Raw genomic sequence first — 23,331 nt, forward strand, 5'->3', positions numbered from 1 at the left:
GCCATTATTCCTGGATTACCCTGTACTGCCCCCTGCTGCTCCACCTTAGTTATTAAAATGTTATCAGCACATCCCTAGTAGAGCTACGCCACATGGCTTGCTGTATTGCATTTACTCAGCTGATACCGGAAACCAACCATTCATTTCTGGAATGCAGAATGAGCGGCAAGGATACCAGACTTTTGCCTCTACCAGTGTTTTTAAACTTGTTGCATTCAGCGATAAAGCAGATGTATCTAAAGCAGAGAAGTCAAAGTGCAACTCTTATCTGATTCAGGAAATATGAAGTGAGATTCCTATTAAATTAATCCTCGCTGCTTGCTGCTTCATGTTAGAAATAGTAACCAGAATTAGAGAAGTACAATATCCCTCAAGAGTTATACAAGTACCTCCTTCACATTGGAGATATAGCCCAGTGGAAAACACCACAAATATAAGGAATTATATGGTGTCAACATCTGGTCTTTGATTTCAATTTTCATGTGAGCACATTTCAAGTACGCAGGGACAATGAGGAAGTTATAAGGTGTGTATAAAAGCCGACAGTTGTGTTCAACAGGTTCTACTGCAAGTAACAAAGAAAATTCATAACCCAATTTTACAAGTTATAGCCACTTAGCAGTAAATTTAATATTGATGTTGACAGATGTCATTTTAGCGGTGCAGTCCACTGCCAGCAACAGACCCACCAAAATTATAAGCGTCATGGAATATACACGGTACAAGAAGTAAATATGAAAACCGTTTATATTTTAAAAATAAAACGCAAGGAAACTCTTGTAAAATGATTCCCATACACCCCCCCCCCATAAAACCTGAAATACCCTCTTATTAAAAATGTGTTTGCAGATGCTTAGCCGGAGCATAAATATCTAGAACAATGCACATGGATAGTCAATGAAAGTTATCCCATTAGACATTTTTATCACTAAGGTCAACATTATCTTGGCTTTCTATATTTTTGGTGCTCTCATTTTTGACGCTGGAAGAAAGGCTTTCTACTAGCTGAGCTTCAACTGGTTCCATCGCAGGTTGCCCGTTCAGTTCATCTTTAATTTGTTCAGGTAGCTGACTGTGTTCCTTAGCTTTGCATCCCAAGTCCATTTCTTCCAGCACCTGCCCTGCGGTGTCTATGGCTGTTTTACCTTCTGCATCTTCCTCTTCTGTTTTACGTTCTACATCTTCTTCTTTTCTCTTTGCTTTGAACACCTCAACCCCCATCATTCTCAGGTAATGCAACCTCTCATTCTTGGCCACGAAGGCACGAAGGGAAGTCTTGCCCAGCCAGCCACAAAGCACAATGGAACACTGAAGACTATCTGGCTTGCTGCAAAAAGAAGAGATCACCAGCATTCAAAATATACATACAGTATATTGAAAATTAATTCAACGACACAAGCAGTTTCTGTAGGCTACTGCTTTCTCGGTTAATAGTAAATTCCGCTGCCACGTCAATGAGATGTATTAGTAGTTTTAAACAATACTGCTGGCTGGTTTTTAAAGTACTTTAATCAGAGCAGTGGCACAGCTCAGTGGTAGACCACATGTTTTGCCATGGAGATGATCACAGGTCAAAATCTCAGCACTTCCAGTTAAAAAGGATTTGTGGCAACAACAATGGGAAAACTCTCTCCCTGGGATCTTGGAGAACATCTGCCAGTCAGAGCAAGGTATATAGAGCTAGATGGTCCAGTGGCCTGACCCGGTATAATGTGTGTTATTTTAAATGTAGTTTCCCCCTCTGCTTGCCTTCAATTAATTAATCCTTTAATTAATTGCCTTCAAGGCTAAAAGGGGAGGATGAAAATAAATAAATTGAAGGAAACAGCTAAGGAAGTTGAAAGCTGAAGGAAAAGACTGCCAAGAGGTAAAGTCAGACGTGAGGGACGTGGGTGGCGCTGTGGGTTAAACCACAGAGCCTAGGACTTGCCGATCAGAAGGTCAGCGGTTCGAATCCCCGCGACGGGGTGAGCTCCCATTGCTTCTGCCAACCTAGCAGTTTGAAAGCACGTCAAAGTGCAAGTAGATAAATAGGTACCGCTCTGGCGGGAAGGTAAACGGTGTTTCCATGCGCTGCTCTGGTTCGCCAGAAGCGGCTTAGTCATGCTGGCCACATGACCCGGAAGCTGTATGCCGGCTCCCTCGGCCAATAAAGCGAGATGAGCACCACAACCCCAGAGTCGGCCACGACTGGACCTAATGGTCAGGGGTCCCTTTACCTTTACCTAAAGTCAGACGTGAAAGTAAGAAGAGCGATGAAAGAGCTCCTGCCCTGGGTAAAGGAAGGGAATGAACTGGGAAAGAGCCTCCAGGACGAGGCTGCATTGTAAAGGTTTGGTCAAATACTCCTTGCCTTCCTAAGTGGTGGGAGCATCAACCTTCATTACTAGACGCCTCATTGGGAAATCACATGGCCTGTTATATTTCAACTTTTAAAAAAAGATTTAGGTGTTTGCTGATGGTTTTGTAAAATTCTTTAGAGAAACAGGAAAACGGAGAAGGCAGGTGACCAGGTCCTCCCTTCTGTCCTTAAAGCAGAGCTTTCCAAACTCTTCATTTCACAACACAGTAATTCAGTTTTATTAGCAAACTGGAGATTACACTAACCCCTTTCCAGCCCTGATGGGGAGCGTTTGCAAGACTACCTACGCACTGCAGCCGACACACCAACGTGTTGCAACACACGTGGAAAGCTCTGCTTTAAAGGTACAATAGCTCTGAGATGTGGCCTTCACAGGTTTTATTAGAGTTAAGAAGACAGGGGCATAAAGGCTTCAGTTTCCCCAAAGCTCGGTTAGCTGCTGCCATACAGAAGCAGCTGCTGTTTGTTGCATGCTTTTATTTCCACCAATTTCAATGGAAGGAAAGTTAACCTGAAATCAGTCAAACTTAGACGTGCGTCTGTATGTGCACATGTGCGCGCACACAATGAAACAGTGCAGTTACTTACGTTGGATCTGGCTCATACTGCAGGACAATGCTCCCCATAGCTGCAAAAAAGAGCATTTGCTTTATTAGACAACATCGGGACCTGCTCCAATCTCACCCCATGCCACCATCTATTTAATGGGAACAGAGCGAGGCAGGCAGCCAAAGACAACATCTGGATTCAACCAGTAGGATTCAAGTTAAGATGTGACTATGGTGTCCCACTGGTTTCAATGGGAACGAAGTGCAACTAACTTAGCGAAGCTGATTGCGTTGGCCACTAGGTCAGTGCCTGAGGGCTACCACCTTGTTGAAGCTAAGCAGGCCTGTATCTAGTTAGGGGCTGGATGGGTGACCAATCACATGCTTGGGAATCTCTGCCATGGGTTCCATAATGGAAAAAAGGCCATAAGCATAAAACGGTAAAGGTACCCCTGCCCGTACGGGCCAGTTTTGACAGACTCTAGGGTTGTGCGCTCATCTCACTCTATAGGCGGGGAGCCAGCGCTGTCCGCAGACACTTCCGGGTCACGTGGCCAGCATGACAAGCTGCATCTGGCGAGCCAGCGCAGCACACGGAACGCCGTTTACCTTCCCGCTAGTAAGCGGTCCCTATTTATCTACTTGCACCCGGGGGTGCTTTCGAACTGCTAGGTTGGCAGGCGCTGGGACCGAACGACGGGAGCGCACCCCGCCGCGGGGATTCAAACTGCCAACCATGCGTTCGGCAAGTCCTAGGCGCTGAGGCTTTTACTCACAGCGCCACCCGCGTCCCTAAACATAAGAAAGTACAAAGACAGGAAACAGAATGGGCTTGATCCAGACCGAGCAGAAGTCCTACTACACACCTGAAGCTTGTATACTCTTGATATTCAGTCTGTGTTGACTGATAAGTAACTGCTTATTAGAAAGCTCTTCTTCAAAGTTAAAATTAGGGAATAACTATTACTACTATTACTGCTACTCTCAGGGGATGCAGGTGGCGCTGTGGGTTAAACCACAGAGCCTGGGACTTGCCGATCAGAAGGTCGGCGGTCTGAATCCCCGCGACGGGATGAGCTCCTGTTGCTCGGTCCCAGCTCCTGCCAACCTAGCAGTTCAAAAGCACGTCAAAGTGCAAGTAGATCAATAGGTACCACTCCGGCGGGAAGGTAAACGGCGTTTCTGTGTGCTGCTCTGGTTTGCCAGAAGTGGCTTAGTCATGCTGGCCACATGACCTGGAAGTTGTATGCCGGCTCCCTCGGCCAGTAAAGTGAGATGAGCACCGCAACCCCAGAGTCGTCCGCGACTGGACCTTATTACTGCTATTAGGGAGTAACTATTACTACTATTACTATGGAGCTCAGGGTAAGCTGGACAGCAGTCAGAGCTTAATAGTATATTTCCTTCTGTACATGATGCTTTTTACCACTGTGAGAAAAGAATGAACCAGGATTGGAAATCCTCAGAAGTGAATACTTACCCATTCCTTTGACTTGATTGCGCACCTCATTGCTAAGTTTGCTTAAGAATGGGTTTTCTTCTGTCAGCAGCACTTTAACATCTTCTATGCTGGCATTTACAATCCTTGCATTAATGAAGGGATAGAGTGTATATATCCCCTGGATGTAAAATAGAAAACCTATTTTAAAAATGCAGACCTTGCTTTCTTACAAGAATAGGCTTGGTCATTTTACTGGTCTAACACAACAACAAAACCCACCAGCACCAATAAACACCCTCTTTAAATGCATGTTTTTAGTATTTGGACCATTATATCTAAATTAAAAAATAGTCAATTCATTCTTCCTCCCTCCATCTCCAAATCAGTTCATTGTTGTGAAAGAAAACTTGCACTGAACTGTTAATCTCTTCCTGGTCAATTGAATGTTAAAACATATGAAAGCAGAATACAGCCAAAATTTTCAGCCCCTGGACTTTGAGTATAACAGTATCAGGGAGGTAATGCACATTTGTCAGGTTCCAATTTTATGGGATAGGAAAAAATACAAGGGAAAGCCTATACTACACATGTGGAGACCTACAATGGAACTACAGAAATGTTCATAAGCCTGTCAGGAAAAAAACCTTTACGACAGAAAACCCGTCCTCAAAAGGGATAAAAATACACAGTGCACCCAACAACAGATTAATAAATTTAAGCACAAGAGAGTTGGATCCAGAGTCTTCTCCCAAGTGAAGACAAACAAGCAAAAACCAAAACCATTTTTGGAAGCAACCGTGCTTTTGCCTTTAAGTACTAGAAGCATCCCACCTGTGGACAACTTACACTCAGGGGGAAATATTTGCACTTATCGCGTTGGTATTTTAAGCTTTACTTTGGATTGTCACAAGCTGTAGCCCTTGCATTTCACAGCCACTTAGCTGAACTGATCACAATTTTTTTCTCTATACATACACAGGTGTGTGTGAGAGAGAGGCCTGCCAATTAATTGTCATGAACCTTATGCAATGAAGTTGGCTTCAAAAGCAAACACCGAAATAAACCTGTCTTTACCCACAAAAAGACTCTTTTGTTTCAAGGCATAGCATAAATAAAATACTTTCACAGCATAGCCGTAGTGCGTTCATTGTTACCTCTTGCGCTAATCTGAAGGCACAGCCAAACTGTTCCCCATCGCTATTGCGGGACCACACTTTTATCCCTGTGTTAATAACCTAAAAACAGGGTTGAAAAGAAAGCGAGAAACAGTATTAACATATTTAAGCATTCCAACATGGAATAGTGCATCGGAAGTGGCTTGGCAGGCATCAGTATCGGTAAAAGGACATAGCCTATTTTTCTTGACAGGGAAAGGCACTAAGTGGAAATATACCGTATTTTTCACTCCATAGGGCGCACCGGACCATAGGGCGCACCTAGTTTTTAGGGGTGGGAATAAAGAAAAAAAATCTTATTTATGGATCCCGCTGGCTGCTTTGGCTTCCTCTTTAGCCCCACGCAACCTCTCCCTGCCGGAGGGGTTGCACGCAGCTATGGAACAAGCCAAGGCAGCGAGTGGGATCGATACCGCTCGCTGTTTTGGCTTCCTTTTTAGCCCCTGCCGGGAGAGGCTGCGTGGGAGAAGCCATAGCCGCGTGCAGCCTCTCCCTGCCAGAGGGGCTGTGCGCGGCTATCCCTGAAGCCTGGAGAGCGAGAGGGGTCGGTGCGCACCGACGCCTCTCGCTCTCCAGGCTTCAGCGAAAGCAACGCGAAGCCTCCGGAGCATGGAGGGAGCGCTCCCTCTGCGCTTCGGAGGCTTCGCGTTGCTTTCGCTGAAGCCAAGAAGCCTGCATTCGCTCCACAGGACGCACACACATTTCCCCTCAATTTTTGGAGGGGGAAAAGTGCGTCCTATAGAGCGTAAAATACGGTAGGCGTCTTACGTGGTCTACTCTGGATTTCACAAAATATGTAGAAAGACAAAGAAGGGGATAATTGATTCCTAATAAGGACCCCAAGTTGGGAAGAGTTTACCTCAGCCTTTCATAAAGGGGCAGTAACTGAGAGCTTATATGGAGGTTTAGGTGCCCAAGTCGGGGGGGGGGGGGGAGCAAGAGGACGAAAGGAACTGGAAGCAAGTGATGGTCCTCACCAGCCTGCCCAGAGGAATCTGCTTCCTTTCTTCATTTTCCTCTGCAGTGGGACATTCTAGGCACAATCTACCCTTTTAAAGCACTCTTTTCTCCTATGGTTGTCAACGTGGCATTGAATGAATGAATTTATTAATATGGTCACAGACCAGCTTCAACACACACAATATCACAAATCATAAAAATATCAGAAATACAACGGACAATATGACAATGACAAGGATTTAAATGTAAAAATTAAAATTAATTGTTAACGTGCCCCCTGTAACTAACATTTAGGGGATTGGGCATTGTGGGATACCACTTGCTTCCTGCGATTGATTGCAGACGCACAGAATTTAGCTACATTTAATGTAATCTTGGGCTTCTTGTCCTCTAGCAGTAGTTTTAGACTATGGTATTCCGATTCTTTCCTAAACTTTTGCAAAACAGGTGTAATAAAAGTCAAACGTATATCCTCATAAAGACGACATCGTAATAGTACATGTGAAGCAGTTTCAACTTCCAACGAGCCACAAGGACAGACCCGTGTTGTGTATGGTTTACCCTCAAATCTGCCCTGAAGTAAGGCAGAAGGGAGAACGTTAAATCTGGCGAGGGTAAAAGACCGTCTATATTTGGGTATCTGTAGACCTGACAGATAGTTAGCTGGAGAGAAACCTCTCCCATGGTCCCTTATTGCTGGATGTTTGATCATTTTGCTCATGTGGCACTGCAATTCAACGTGGCATTTCTGGTCTTGAAAGAAGCTAGTTGCTGCATTTGCTTATTCGCTGACACTAGAACTGTTAGGGAAAGACTGTGCTCCACCGGGACCAAGTTAAACGTCATGGCGGGAGACAACTTTGACAGACAGAAAGAGAAGTGCAGCCATGATGGATCATCAGACAAGAGGCCTAACTGGTCCAGCATTCTTCTCATATTGGCCAAACAGATGCCCATGGGAGCCCCACAGACAGGACAGGAGCGAATAGCATTCTGCAGCTTCTGATCCCCAGCAATCAGAAGTCAAAGTTATCACCATCCCTACCCCCCAGGACTCGGACGCAGGTGGCACTGTGGTCTAAACCACAGAGACTAGGGCTTGCCAATCGGAAGGTTGGCGGTTCGAATCCCCGCGACGGGGTGAGCTCCCGTTGTTCGGTCCCAGCTCCTGCCAACCCAGCAGTTCAAAAGCACACAGTGCAAGTAGATAAATAGGTACCACTCCAGCGGGAAGGTAAACGGTGTTTCCGTGCACTGCTCTGGTTTTGCCAGAAGCGGCTTAGTCATGCTGGCCACATGACCCGGAAAAACTGCGGACAAACGCCAGCTCCCTCAGCCAGTAAAGCAAGATGAGCGCCGCAACTCCAGTCTCGTTCGCAACTGGATTTAACTGTCAGGGATCCTTTGCCTTTACCTTTTTACCCCCAGGACTATTGTTTATTTCAACTTTCTTGCTGAGACAAGAAATACAAGTCAAACCTTCAGCTTTTCACTGTTGTTCAGGAGCACATTCCTGATTTCCTTAGAAACCATGTATAACTGCCTTTTCTTCCCTTCCTGAGTACGAGTTAACAAATTCATCTTGGGAAAGGAAGGATCCAATGCATAAAAGGTCCTAATAAACAAACAAACATATTCAAGTTTTATTATTCTGTACTTCTTACTATATTGTTGATGTTTAAGCTGTATTTTTGGTATTTTCTGAAAAGATAAACATAAATATTGACCTTCATAGAACCTGCGAACCTTTAACTTGAGAAGCTGAATTGATTATTATCATTTAACTCAACATACATTATGAAGGCTTAAAGCAAGTTAATATCGGGCCAATAATATACGTAGACCACACATCAGTGACATTTGAATAGATTTGCAACAATTCTGCTGAAATATATACTGGATGGAGACTGAATAATCCTTTCCTGCAGAATAAGGCAACTTCTTGAGGATTTGAGACATAATTTCTTTTTTCAAACGAACAGAACAGAAGGAATGGATTAATAGTTTAGAAAAGATTTAATGTGCACATGAGAGGAATATAAATAAGGCTTCTCTTCAAAAGAAAAAAAAGCAATATGCAGAGAGAGTAATAAAAAACCAAGAGGTTAGAAAAAGTACTGTGCATAAAAGATGCAAAAATGTAAGCTAAAAATAGCCAGGAACTAAGTTGAAATTATTAGACGCTCAAGACAACAGCAAAACCTTTGCTATACTGTGTGAGACAGCAAGTTTCCCTACAGCTAGGTGTACAATGCAAGTTGTCCAGCTTTTTTGCTGTGCTCTTTTTAAAGACGTGTTGTCTGCACACCGAAACAAAAGAGTGGGCTTCTTTCTTAATTTCTTGTAGGCTTTAGCTTGCTGAAAGGGAACCTGTGACCCACAAGCCTAAATTGGTTTGTGGTGGAGAGGCATATTTGGGCTAATACATTTAGCACACTGAATCCTGAGTGTTTCTGTGCTTTGTCCAAGCAGACAGAAAGTAAAATAATGTCAATAGAACCCTTGACTTGAAAATAAAAAAGATGGACTGACGGACATGTCACACCATAAATTTAACTATGAACTGTTGGCTACTCAATGAAACGTCTATGATAATTTGTATTACAGTGGTGCCCCGCAAGATGAATGCCTCGCAAGACGGAAAACCCGCTAGACGAAAGGGTTTTCCGTTTTGGAGGTGCTTCGCAGGACGAATTTCCCTATGGGCTTGCTTCGCAAGACGAAAATGTCTTGCGAGTTCCTGCGATTTTTTTTCGCTCCCCACCCCCTTTTTGTAAGGCACTAAGCTGCTAATAGCCTTTTAGCAGCTAATCCGCTAATCCCTTAAGCCTTTAATAGCCGCTAATAGCCGCTAAACCGCTAATAGGGTTGCTTCGCAAGACGAAAAAACCGCTAGACGAAGAGACTCGCGGAATGGATTCTTTTCATCTTGCGAGGCACCACTGTATTTAAATTTTTTATTAATATAAAATAGTGAAGTGGGGATCACATATTTACGAAAGGAACCTGCAGATTTAAAAAATGGCTTGGTCGTTTCATTTCTTCTCATGATCCTGTTGTGTGGATCCAAAAACCAGTGACGGTAGGAGAAAATGCAATAGCAGTATTCTGTGAAATCTTCTGGAAGCCAGCAGTATAGCACCACAACATTACCAAGAGATTATTGTGCAGGATGTGAAATGTGCCGAATAAGTAAAATAAATGCAGGTTGTTATGTAGCATATACTTATGTTGTATGAAAAATGAAACGCATTTTCTTACTGAATTGGTGAAAATAGTGAATCGTCTTCAGAAAGAAACACAAATGGGTCTTCTTTAAATCCAAAAAGCTTCATTTTTTTAGACGGTGGAGGCCTGGAAGTAAGAAGATATATCCAGGGTCAACAGTTTTTGGATGGACTGGCAAAAATTCTGGTCAATGGGTTCCCCCTTCTGCTCCACCAAAGAAGCTCCCCACCACCACTAGGAAAGCCTGCCATTTTGGGGCAGACAGTTTTGGCTGCTCAGAGAGAAGGCTGGTTTGGCAGTGAGGGATACCGGTGCCAGCATCTCCCCCCCCCCCAATCATCCCTCTCAACTGTAGAGCTGGCAAGGGAGCAGAGATCACCACACAACTGCTGAGATTATCTCTGCCCACCTCTGCAGTTTTTAAGTAGAGAGGAGGGCCAAAGTCTCCAGGTCGAAACCTGGATGCTGCGTAGTTATCTGGAGATGATGCTGAATCTCACTATATCAATTTCTGTACATTCCTTTCTCAACCACCCTGGCACCAGCCAGCCCGGAATGTTAAGTGCACATCATGTCCTGACCTTCCTATCTATCTGTATACATCCTCTCCTTGTCACCCTGGAATGTTAAGTGCACTCTGTACGTTCTCTGAGTCTCACTATATCAATCACTATAGATTGTTTACTAAGGAAGTCTCCATGCCTGTCTAACTTTGTGTTCCTTTTACCTATTGATGATTAATGTCTTATACGCAACCCTTGTATGTCCTATACGCAACCCTTCTAACGCACACCACGTGTAACCAATCAGCAGCAAGCACATACGAGGCAATGCTGTAATATTCAATAAAAGGGACTCTCCGAGACTTGATCGAGGAGATGCCTCCCAGATGACACCCACTACTTGTCTGTCGTTTATTTCAACCCAACACCTGGATATATCAAAGTTGAGCAGTACAGGAAGAATTTTAACAGACTTCTGTACACTGGTACCTCAGGTTACATACGCTTCAGGTTACAGACTCCGCTAACCCAGAAATAGTGCTTCAGCTTAAGAACTTTGCTTCAGGATAAGAACAGAAATCGTGCAGTGGCGGCGCAGTGGCAGCAGGAGGCCCCATTAGCTAAAGTGGTACTTCAGGTTAAGAACAGTTTCAGGTTAAGAACGGACCTCCAGAACGAATTAAGTACTTAACCTGAGGTACCACTGTATTTTGCTTAGAGTGAGAACTGCCAGAAATATATTTTAAAAGACTGGTTCAACAGCAGTTCTAGAATCCTCTCCCGGGAAAGCTCAGCTGGTAGAGCATGAGACTCTTAATATCAGAGTCATGAGTTCGAGCCCCACGCTGGGCAAGAGATTCCTGCACTGAGGGGGGCTGGCCTAGATGATGCTCACTGTCCGTTCCAACTCTACAATTCTTTGATTCTATGATATTCACTAATGCAGAAAAGCATAACCACGTAATACTACTACTCTAGTACAGTGGTGCCCCGCAAGACGAATGCCTCGCAAGACAGAAAACCCGCTAGACGAAAGGGTTTTCCGTTTTGGAGGTGCTTCGCAAAACGAATTTGCTATGGGCTTGCTTCGCAAGACGAAAATGTCTTGCGATTCCTGGGGGTTTTTTTCCCCTCCCAGCCTTTTTCCCAAGCCCCTAAGCCGCTGAACAGCTGTTCGCTAAGCCGCTGAACAGCTGATCTAAGCCGCTTATCAGCTGATCTAAGCCGCTAATAGCCTTTTAGCAGCTAATCCGCTAATCCCTTAAGCCTTTAATAGCCGCTAATAGCCTTTTAGCAGCTAATCCGCTAATCCCTTAAGCCTTTAATAGCCGCCAATAGCCTTTTAGCAGCTAATCCGCTAATCCCTTAAGCCTTTAATAGCCGCTAATAGCCTTTTAGCAGCTAATCCGCTAATCCCTTAAGCCTTTAATAGCCGCTAATAGCCGCTAAACCGCTAATAGCGCTAAACCGCTAATGGGCTTGCTTCGCAAGACGAAAAAAACCGCAAGACGAAGAGACTCGCGGAACGGATTCTTTTCGTCTTGCGAGGCACCACTGTATGTGGGAGTTCAGTGTTCAAAGTATTCCATATATATTCTCAGCCATCCTTAAAACAGCACAGTAAACTAGTCCACTATTACCATTATAACACTAGCTGAAGAAGTGTGCATGCACACGAAAGCTCATACCAATAACAAACTTAGTTGGTCTCTAAGGTACTGCTGGAAGGAATTTTTTTTTTACATTTTAACAGAGTGGTTGGGGTTGGGAGGAATATTGCTTATAGCCAACTAGGATGCGGGTGGTGCTGTGGGTTAAACCACAGAGCCTAGGACTTGCCGATCAGAAGGTCGGCGGTTCGAATCCACGCGACGGGGGGAGCTCCCGTTGCTCGGTCCCTGCTCCTGCCAACCTAGCAGTTCAAAAGCACGTCAAAGTGCAAGTAGATAAATAGGTACTGCTCTGGCAGGAAGGTAAACGGCGTTTCCGTGCGCTGCTCTGGTTCGCCAGAAGCGGCTTAGTCATGCTGGCCACATGACTCGGAAGCTGTACCAGTAAACCTCGGCCAGTAAAGCGAGATGAGCGCCGCAACCCCAGAGTCAGCCATGACTGGACCTAATGGTCAGGGGTCCCTTTACCTTTACCTAAATTCATGGCAGAGACAAAATTTAAACAAGGCTTTTCCTCCTTGTAATTCTATCTAATCATTACGTTACACCAACTTTCCAAAACAACTACTTCCATATCAGCCATCATAGGGATGTCACAATCAAAACCACGAATATGAAGTGGCCCTCACGGGCTGGTTTTGCTAAGGGCAAGAAAACAACGCGTTGAGAAGGCTGAGTGGAGATCGTATCTCAGTAAGGCTGTCTTTGTGCTTCTATGATCTCAAGAGCTTCCAGCTGGAGACGAAATCATGGGGCTATTTCAGCTTCCCTACATGCTGGGAGAACCAGCAAAAGCACCAATACAGACAAATGGCTTGGCTTGACTATCTTTAACAATGGCAAGCTTCATTTTAGTTTCTTACCCACACACTCCATCCTTCTTGTTTTCACAAGGCTCAGTTACAAAGGAGTCTCCATCCTTTGCTTCTACGGCCGCATGGTCTTCAGCAGTTTCTAAAGAACCCTGCTCTGCAGCGGCAGACACTGTGCTGATTGTCTTCTCTGGCTGCCGGTGCTGCAGCTATTCCAAAACAGAAGGAACAGGTCTTGATGCATTAAAAAAAGGTCTCAAATGTTACAACATACAGCATTTACCCTTACCACTGTTTAAATCATATCTATTCAAGTGCAGTAGCGGGGGAATTATGCTTTTCATAATGCACTGAAATTCAGAGTTACAAACCATGTACAACTTTTTGTTTTATTCTATTTGATAGCAACAACAGATCCGCCTCCCTGTTGAGTGGGACACCAAGTTACACTGATAAACTTCACTTCCATCTTTGGTAACTATTTCTGTTATTTCTTCTTCTTTTTTTAGCTGTGCTGTGTGTTTTTTAGTCTTACAGAATTACAGATGTGCTTTGAGCTACATGTGTCTGCATGCATATGTCTTATGTAAATTGTCATAATGTACCATTTTACTGGCTTTACAAGATGTAATCCCTATTAACAAAAAGTAAGACATGAGCACTGTGCATTCTGTTCCTAAAGTGTTTCTTAGGAGCCTCCTACTCAAGCTGCTGGTGCTGAGCTCCCAGAAAGGTTATTAGAGGGCATAAATAAGAAAATTCTAAATTATCCATTTGTATCCTCTTATATGTAAGTTAAAGAGGGCCAGCAATAAAGAAAACAAAAAAGGGAGGTAGCCCCCCAAAAAATCTGGACAAAGGCAGCAAAAACCATGAGATAGAACATTATTCCTTTTTCCTATCCTGTGCATTTTGCTCCTATTCCTACTATATTTTTTACATTCCACACTGCATTCTCTAACTGTGCAACTACACAGGAACTGTAATAAATACAGCAAAATGAAAAACTGTGAACTATGAATTTAAGTGTACCGCGAAATCCACAGAATTTGCATGAATGCACATTCTAAAACGGCAAAAGATGCTTTAAAGATGTTTCCACGCTATCCTGAGTACATAAGATTTAAATATTTTTTCAGCTTAACACCTAGGGCACTCTTGAAATAAATGGGCCTTAAGAATTGATTAGTTCTGGCTGGATTGTGCCACTAGTATACAGCCCACCCAAAATACATTATTATGTATTGCATTATTATGCACATCTTCAAAACTGCGTCTTTGCACTTCTACTTTCTTATACAATGATTTCACAGTTATTTCTACAACTATCTGAAAAACTTGTCAGAGCTGGGTTTCAATGAAAGAGCTGTTCCTTGTCCATAAGTGTCACAGGACCAACTTCAAAACAGAAGCCGGGACAGCTAGTACTCATTCTGCCATTTTGAGATCAAGTGCTCAACTAAAAGGGCTTTGCAGACCCAGCCTTTTTCTAGAACACCAAAGAGATGTGATACTTTGAGACATCTAGCACAGATAACTCCATAATAACTCTGTTAGAAGGCAGCCCTACACGAGAAAACCAGGTACCATAAGGTGCCATGTTACCTTCCATGTGTACAGATTTTCATGCCTCAATTTCACTAACTAGCCAATTATGCAGCCATACGCACCTGGAGTTGTATTTATGTTATGGCTCCATAATTGGTTAGTTAGTGAAATTATCCCTAGAATCACATCTTGACAGATTAGAGAACTGGGCCAAAACAAACAAGATGAATTTTAACAGGGAGAAATGTAAAGTATTGCACTTGGGCAAAAAAAATGAGAGGCACAAATACAAGATGGGTGACACCTGGCTTGAGAGCAGTACATGTGAAAAGGATCTAGGAGTCTTGGTTGACCACAAACTTGACATGAGCCAACAGTGTGACGCGGCAGCTAAAAAAGCCAATGCAATTCTGGGCTGCATCAATAGGAGTATAGCATCTAGATCAAGGGAAGTAATAGTGCCACTGTATTCTGCTCTGGTCAGACCTCACCTGGAGTACTGTGTCCAGTTCTGGGCACCACACTTCAAGAAGGACACTGACAAACTGGAACGTGTCCAGAGGAGGGCAACCAAAATGGTCAAAGGCCTGGAAACGATGCCTTATGAGGAACGGCTAAGGGAGCTGGGCATGTTTAGCCTGGAGAAGAGGAGGTTAAGGGGTGATATGATAGCCATGTTCAAATATATAAAAGGATGTCACATAGAGGAGGGAGAAAGGTTGTTTTCTGCTGCTCCAGAGAAGCGGACACGGAGCAATGGATCCAAACTACAAGAAAGAAGATTCCACCTAAACATTAGGAAGAACTTCCTGACAGTAAGAGCTGTTTGACAGTGGAATTTGCTGCCAAGGAGTGTGGTGGAGTCTCCTTCTTTGGAGGTCTTTAAGCAGAGGCTTGACAACCATATGTCAGGAGTGCTCTGATGGTGTTTCCTGCTTGGCAGGGGGTTGGACTCGATGGCCCTTGTGGTCTCTTCCAACTCTATGATTCTATGATTCTATCTCTTTGATGGTGTTTAGAGCAGGGCGAATGAGGGGCAAACCTGAAGAGAACCCCAAGAAGAAGAGGCCTTTGGCCCACAGACTAAAGGTTTCCTGATACTTTGAGGCATCTAGCATAGATAACTCCATAATAACTCCGTCATTATGGAGAAAGCAGCCCTACACGGGAAAACCTGCCTCTTGTTCTTGGGGTTCTCATCAGGCTTGCCCCTCATTGGCCCTCCTCTAAACACTCCCTTGTGGCTTTTACCTGCCTGGAATATGGGCCTGGATTAAGAGATATGTGTAGAAACCTCTGACATGCGTGGCCGGAAGGCAGCCTACTGTACAAATCTAAGAGTCACACACATTTCTATGTCCACTTTTGCCTCTGACATGGCAACATAATGCCCAGGTCTCAATGAATTTCTTTGAGGATGTTCAGAGATTTGGACTGCTCCATGAGTTGTTGTTTTAAAAGAAGAGAAGAGTTTGGATTTGATATCCCGCTTTATCACTACCCGTAGGAGTCTCAAAGCGGCTAACATTCTCCTTTCCCTTCCTCCCCCACAACAAACACTCTGTGAGGTGAGTGGGGCTGAGAGACTTCAGAGAAGTGTGACTAGCCCAAGGTCACCCAGCAGTTGCATGTGGAGGAGCGGAGACGCGAACCCGGTTCCCCAGACTACGAGACTACTGCCCTTAACCACTACACCACACGGGCTCTCAAAAATTCACCAACTGCACTTGAAAATTCCCCTTGACATCCATTCTCAAAAACAGTTCCCCTTTGTGGCCTGGGGTGAGGGAGAGGGGTTGCTCTATGAGACACAGAAGACCACAGTCCTCTGGGGCCACCAAACTTGTCTTGGTGATCTTGGGATCCTAGCTTCTCTTTCACAGGATGCTGCAAAACCGTTCCAAATAAAGCAAACATTACCTTGGGCTGACGCTTATTCCATGGCATCGGAGATTTTTTAATTAATACAGCTACAAAGAATCCTCCAGTATTCTGATGATGTGGCAGAATTCTGAAACTAGATAAAGACACAGATTTTGTACCACTATGCACCACCTAAGGAAGGAAACTGAGGTCCAGTTTATGAACAAGGAAGTTTATACTTTTTGGTGTATTTTTTTTTTAATCAAGCCAAATGAAATCTAAATGAACTGTTTTTCTACCATTATTTTTTTCTGAACTGTCATATATTGAATAAAGAATTCAGAACAGTGACATTTTCACGGTATTTGACTGCTTTAGGTTAAGGAACGTATCGTAAAAGCAAATATCCAAATGATTATGAAACGTTATTTTTAATCAGCTTGAGCTCAGCAACAGAAAAGGATGATATAAATGTAGTAACAAATAATAACAGCACCTTTTTTTGATTTAAGAAAGTTGATCTGGTTTTCTGCATTGCCACTTAAGAAGTCATCCCCAATGCACAGATCCTGTTTTAAAAATAAAAAGTGCTTACAGCTGTCTGAGTACATACTTCACAACTGAATCCAATTAACAAGTCTGCCAATTTCAATGGTTCTACTCTGAGCATGACTTAGGATGCAACCAGATATTTAGATGAACCTGAACTAAAACCCAGTCTACAGTTCTGAGACCACCAACAAACGACCCCAAAATAAATATATCCTCATTACAATCAACTAGGAACTGCAAGAGTATGCTGAGCGTGGAAACAATCAGCCGCAAGAATACCCACCAGCGCTCCAAATGTAACGCTTTAAGTTTTTCTTCATCTTTTAAGGGGAACATGGTGGGCCGGATCTGGGTTTGCCTGTTGGAAGGCACTTCACTCCAGTCTTCAAACCACTGGCCATCTTTTGTCATTACCTAGGTGGGAAAATGTACCAATTAACAGTGAGGGCGGCCTCAAGTTTGCCAATGACAAGTCAGCAGATTACAAGAGGCGACTGTTGAATAGCAATTTCAGATTTTATTAAGGTTTTAAGACTCAGCCCACTAGGTGAAATAGATGAATCTGCTAGAAAGCTGGAGAATGTGATTTTATATCCCCTGCCCCAGGGTACCACCTGCCTGCTACTGGGGATAAATTCTGCTCCCTCCAAGAAACAATCACAGGGTAGTAGCTGTATGAATGTTTTATCTAGGGAGTGTATTGTTGTATTGTTACCTGCTTGTATGTTAGTACTTGGGTCTCACGAAGTCACCATGCAAAGGGGTTGTTGATCAAGGATGTAACACTTGTAGAATGTGGACAATATGATTTGAGGGTGTATCAGAATACAGTGGTGCCCCGCAAGACGAATGCCTCGCAAGACGGAAAACCCGCTAGACGAAAGGGTTTTCCGTTTTCAGAGGTGCTTCGCAGGACGAATTTCTCTATGGGCTTGCTTCGCAAGACGAAAATGTCTTGCAATTCTTGAGGGGTTTTTTCGCTCCCCACCCCCTTTTTCTAAGGTGCTAAGCTGCTAATAGCCTTTTAGCAGCTAATCCGCTAATCCCTTAAGCCTTTAATAGTCGCTAATAGCCGCTAAACCACTAATAGCGCTAATCCGCTAATAGGGTTGCTTCGCAAGACGAAAAAACCGCTAGACGAAGAGACTCGCGGAACGGATTAACTTCGTCTTGCGAGGCACCACTGTAGTAAGTTTTGGGCTTGAGTGGAACTGAATGGTATTTATTCTTAGCCATTGTGCTTACTGCTATATAGGGGGCAGTGGATTTAACTGGTTTGTTTAATGGTATGACTCAGGTATAGGCAAACTCCGGCCCTCCAGATGTTTGGGACTACAATTCCCATCATCCCTAGCTAACAGGACCAGTGGTCAGGGATGACGGGAATTGTAGTCCCAAAAATCTGGAAGGCCGGAATTTGCCTATGCCTGGTATGACTGATTCATGCATGGTGCTACAGAAAAGTGTTGTTCATCATGCTATTTTAAAAGGTGAAATTTATACTTGCTAGTTGATTTTCATTTGTAATATTTTACTTCCTGATGTTTACAATATGTTCAAAAGTTAATCTGTTTATTTTTTTACTATGAACATACTTTGCATTTTTGTAGCTGATTATTATTTGTTCATTTATGTTCATTTTCATGCCAAAGAGGATACTCTTTGGTTGTTAATTGTGGTTTATAGAATGCAGAAAATCTGTTATTTTTCTCTATTTGCTAATTAACCTATGTTAATGTTTTAACCTATGCTGTAAACTGCTTATAGTTTCATTTAAATGCAAATTGTCCAAACAAACAACAAACATTAAACAATCCAGAAAGTTGAAGTGCTGTGTCCACCAATGTATATTTTCACATTATGTTTGTGTTCAAACACACCCCTATGTAATGTATTTGAACAACTTAATTTTGCCCCGAACCCAGCATTTCTCAACTCTGCACCAGATTAGGAGAATTCTCAGTCTTAGGTATCCTTCTCTCTTTCCCTCGAGAGACTGGAGGTTACTGTCTGGGTAGGTGAAAGTTAACTTCTTGGAAGCCAAGAAGAGCCATAAAAACGGTAAGAGCTTTCTTCTGAAAGGGAAGTGGGAGTTGAAGAACGAACTGCTACAGAACAGTAGTGCTCTTTTGCTTCAGCATATGTTCATTTCCAGGGACGCGGGTGGCACTGTGGGTAAAACCTCAGTGCCTAGGACTTGCCGATCGCATGGTCGGCGGTTCGAATCCCCGCGGCAGGGTGAGCTCCCGTCTTTCAGTCCCAGCTCCTGCCCACCTAGCAGTTCGAAAGCACCCCTAAGTGCAAGTAGATAAATAGGGACCGCTTTATAGCAGGAAGGTAAACGGGGTTTCCGTGTGCTGCGCTGGTGCTGGCTCGCCAGAGCAGCTTCGTCACGCTGGCCACGTGACCCGGAAGTGTCTGCGGACAGCGCTGGCCCCCGGCCTCTTAAGTGAGATGGGTGCACAACCCTAGAGTCTGGCAAGACTGGCCCACACGGGCAGGGGTACCTTTACATTTATGTTCATTTCCTACTCAACATAGGGTTTGGAGAAGACAAGCCCAAGAATCTGTGCCAGGAGACAGAGGACATACACCTTTAGGGCCCCTATTCTTTCAGACAGAGAGAAGTTTATTGAAACCCTGGAGAGCTTCACATAGGTCACAAGCTGCGTAGGTCTGACTTACGGAATGAAGAAATACAGTGGTACCTCGGTTTAAGAACAGCCCTGTTTACGAACTATTCGGTTTACGAACTCCGCAAAACCGGAAGTAGTGTTCCAGTTAGTGAACTTTACCTTGGTCTACGAACGGAAGCCAAACAGTGGAAGGGCACCGGCGGCGGGACGCCTCATTAGGGAAAGCGCGCCTTGGTTTAAGAATGGCTTTAGTTTAAGAACGGACTTCCAGAACGGATTTTGTAAACCGAGGTACCACTGTAGTTCAGTGATTGAGGACATTCTTTGCACATAGCAAGATCCAAGCATCTGAGACCTCCAATTAAAAAGCATCTCAAGTAGTATGACTGGGAAATAGCGCTGTTTCAGAGCTTGAAAAGCTACTGTGGTCAGGGTAGATAATGGTCAAATGGTCTGATCTGCCGCAATGCAGCTTCATATACAGTAGTACCTCATTTTGCGACTGCGGTCCATTCCGGAGCCCCGGTCGCCGTCTGAAAAGGGCGCTGGACAAAGCACGCGCATGGAGCAGTTTGTGCCTCTGCGCATGCGTGAGTGGCAAACCCGGAAGTAACCCGTTCTGGTACATCCGGGTTTGCCACGGACGTTCAACGGAACGGGCGCTCAATGAGGTACCACTGTACCCATAAACACATGACTACTCATTTGATTTTAGAACTAACAGAATGCTTTTCTCTCTTAAACTTTGATTTGGATTCTATTACAATACACATTTCTATTAAAAAATACCTTCCACTGTGTAACCCCAGGCATCCTTTTCAGACCAGGCAATTCAGAAGAGACGTCAGCAAGTTCTAAGGCACCTTTGAACAAACAAGGTTACTGTAAATAAGAAATAGCTAGGAAAGTTGTGCAGTGCCAACTCAGAGAAACTATCCCAAGCCAAGAAAAACAACATGTTTTGAAGCGACACAATTCTTTTTATGATCTGCAAACAATGAAGGTTGGCAGTTGCATTTCTCTAACTCTGCCCACGTTATCTCCACAGGATTGCTGTAAGAAGCATTACCTATTCATTTCAGCCAATGAATGAAGCATAAGAGAGAGCATGGAGGTGCATGGAGACGAACACAACAATTCTAACCAGGTCTACTCTCTGAAGCAAGCCCTATTAAATTCAATGGGGCATACTCCCAAGCGAGTGGGATTAGGATTGTACCCAAGTGAGTCATATTACAGTGGTACCTCGCAAGACGAATGCCTCACAAGACGAAAAACTCGCAAGACGAAAGAGTTTTTTGTTTTTTGAGTTGCTTCGCAAGACGAATTTCCCTATGGGCTTGCTTCGCAAGATGAAAACGTCTTGCGCCTTTTTCTTAAAACCGTCAATGCATAGCTATGGGAAACCGTCAATGCATTTCCTATGGGAAACCGTGCTTCGCAAGACGAAAAATTCACAAGACGAGAAAACTCGCAGAACGAATTAATTTCGTCTTGCGAGGCACCACTGTATACCAAATTGTAGAATGCATTTGCTGAATGTACAGCACAAATACAGTCACTAGACCTGTGCACCAGATTTGGCTGAGGCCCGAGCCAAGCTGACTCAGAGGAACCCAGATGTGATCAACCCCCAGAATGCCCTGAGTCGGGTGTCCTGGAGCAATTCAGGACTGTCAGGGGGTGAAGCATCCAGCAAGAAAGAGGCAGGCGTGAGTAGGAAAGAGGACACTGTGTAAAAAGGACTAGAGTGGGAAGGACCAAACTTAGGGTGCCAAATTCTGGGATGCATTCAGGTTCACAAGCAGAAGGACCTTAAAAGGGATGCCAGAGTTGCATGTGAGAACTGCAGGTTTGCATTCAAACTGAACACTTCATTAGACTTGACTTCATGAAGTACAGGATCCTGATCAAGGGAAGTAATAGTACCAGTCCATTCTGCCTTGGCCAAACCACACCTGGAGTACTGTGTCCAGTTCTGGGCGCCACAATTTAAGGAGGATATGGACAAGCTGGAAGGTGTGCAGATGATCAAGGGTCTGGAAACCTGGCCTTATGAGGAATGGTTGAGGGAGTTGGGTATGTTCAGCCTGGAAAACAGCAGACTGAGAGGAGCTATGACAGCTATCTTCAAATATCTAAAGGACTGTCACGTGGAGCAAGTTCTTCTTCTCCAGCTTCAGAGGTTAGGACCTGAACCAGTAACAAGAAAGGAGATTCCAACTAAACAGGAGGAAAAACTTTCAGATGATAAGAGCTGTTTCAACAGCGGCACAGACTCCCTGGGAAAATGGTGGACTCTCCTTCCCTGGAAGTTTTTTAGCAGATGGGTGGTCATCTGTCAGGGATGCTTTAGTTGAGATTCCTGCATTGCAGGGGGTTGGACTAGATAATCCTCAGGGTCTCTTCCAACTCTACAATTCTATGATTCTGTGACACTGGGCACATACTCCCTGCCTTCTTGGGTAGTGGGGGTAGTCAACTGCGGACTACCAGATGCCTCCTTCAACCCAAACTGAGTACAGTTTATACCAACTGAGTATAGTTTAACACTTGATTCCACTATTATTGTCTGTTCTCACTATACAACCAAGAGATACACACACCTTCACTTTTTTCCAGGAGAGAGGCAATGACAGCTTCATTTTCAACAGGATTCAACGAGCAGGTAGAGTACACCATCCTACCTCCTTCTGCCAGCTGCTCAACTCCACGGGTTGCAATCCTTAACTGCAATCTGCAAATTGACGAACGGGTTAGCATCTCATCACCCTTTCCCAAGACAGTGTTGGGATACTGCCAGGGAGACAAAGTCCATCATGACTCCACGGCGTCTCCGGACGTCCATCGATCTCCCGTAGACACGCAGTATCAGCAATTAGCGACACGAGCTCCAGAAATAGCTTGCCACATTCCAGAGCTGATGCACGCTCTATCAGCAGATAATGCACAGCGAAAGATGCACTCAGGAGAGCATTATTTACAAGTTTATTCAGCGTTGATCAGAACAAAGAAAACATGACTGCCTGCTTTAGTGTCTCAGACACAGAGAGAGAAACGAAAGCAAAGACATAACAGAAACATCCTGTGAACAGGAAATACGCAGGCTGTGACACAAACATCCTGCTTCCTTTTAAGGTGGAATGGAAATATCCTAACAGACAGTTGGTCCTGAGATTTCAAGTTGACTTTGACAGCTAAATAATCCAAACATTGCTTTCAACATGTTTTGTCACACTGAAAGAGCTCAATTGTTCCCACCCATTCAACAAGTCAATCAACTGCTGTATCATATACAAAGCCATTTATACGTATGTAGAATACACCATTTATTAAGTCTTTTGAGTGTATGGAATAAGGACTCAACTAAGATGCAACCAAAGGATGTCATACACTTTGTGTAGAAAAATTAAGGCTGCAACCTGAACTGGTGCTGGTGTTGGATATTTGACAAGTCAAAAACGGTTTATCCAAATAGCCAGTTAACTAATGGTAAAGTGTTTTTAAAAACATTAACACTGTGAAAAGAAAAGTAACTATCTACATGTCTGATCTGTATCCTAAAAAGAAAATCATAATTACAGCTCTTATTGTGAAACAATGGCACAGTTTTTAAAACCGTTAATTATTTAGCTTTATAACCTTTTTTACTGTTCCCTTCAACTAACTGAGGGACGCGGGTGGCGCTGTGGGTTAAAGCCTCGGTGCCTAGGGCTTGCCGATCGAAAGGTCGGCGGTTCGAATCCCCGCGGCGGGGTGCGCTCCCGCTGTTCGGTCCCAGCGCCTGCCAACCTAGCAGTTCGAAAGCACCCCTGGGTGCAAGTAGATAAATAGGGACCGCTTACTAGCGGGAAGGTAAACGGCGTTTCCGTGTGCGGTTCTGGCTCGCCAGAGCAGCGATGTCACGCTGGCCACGTGACCCGGAAGTGTCCTCGGACAGCGCTGGCCCTTGGCCTCTTTGAGTGAGATGGGCGCACAACCCTAGAGTCTGTCAAAATTGGCCCGTACGGGCAGGGGCACCTTTACCTTTACC

The 23,331-nt window shown here is 44.2% G+C and overlaps 1 protein-coding gene across 1 annotated transcript in view; it reads right to left on the reverse strand.

The window, feature by feature from the left end:
- Positions 1-596: 596 nt before the first annotated feature.
- Positions 597-23,331, reverse strand: part of NSUN2 (NOP2/Sun RNA methyltransferase 2) — a 39,428-nt gene continuing 16,693 nt past the window's right edge. Inside the window, exons 9-19 of the mRNA XM_083448649.1 lie at positions 21,905-22,035; positions 20,088-20,161; positions 16,946-17,076; positions 16,168-16,264; positions 12,751-12,908; positions 9,748-9,840; positions 7,966-8,101; positions 5,506-5,586; positions 4,391-4,529; positions 2,951-2,990; positions 597-1,327 (exon numbers count right to left, since the gene is read on the reverse strand). Coding sequence (XP_083304775.1) covers positions 913-1,327; positions 2,951-2,990; positions 4,391-4,529; positions 5,506-5,586; positions 7,966-8,101; positions 9,748-9,840; positions 12,751-12,908; positions 16,168-16,264; positions 16,946-17,076; positions 20,088-20,161; positions 21,905-22,035 — 1,495 coding nt within the window. The 3' untranslated portion in view covers positions 597-912. The remainder of the gene's footprint in view (positions 1,328-2,950; positions 2,991-4,390; positions 4,530-5,505; positions 5,587-7,965; positions 8,102-9,747; positions 9,841-12,750; positions 12,909-16,167; positions 16,265-16,945; positions 17,077-20,087; positions 20,162-21,904; positions 22,036-23,331) is intronic.

The sequence above is a fragment of the Podarcis tiliguerta genome, assembly GCF_965153285.1.
Source record: "Podarcis tiliguerta genome assembly, chromosome: 7".
In the NCBI taxonomy this organism is placed as follows: domain Eukaryota; kingdom Metazoa; phylum Chordata; class Lepidosauria; order Squamata; family Lacertidae; genus Podarcis; species Podarcis tiliguerta.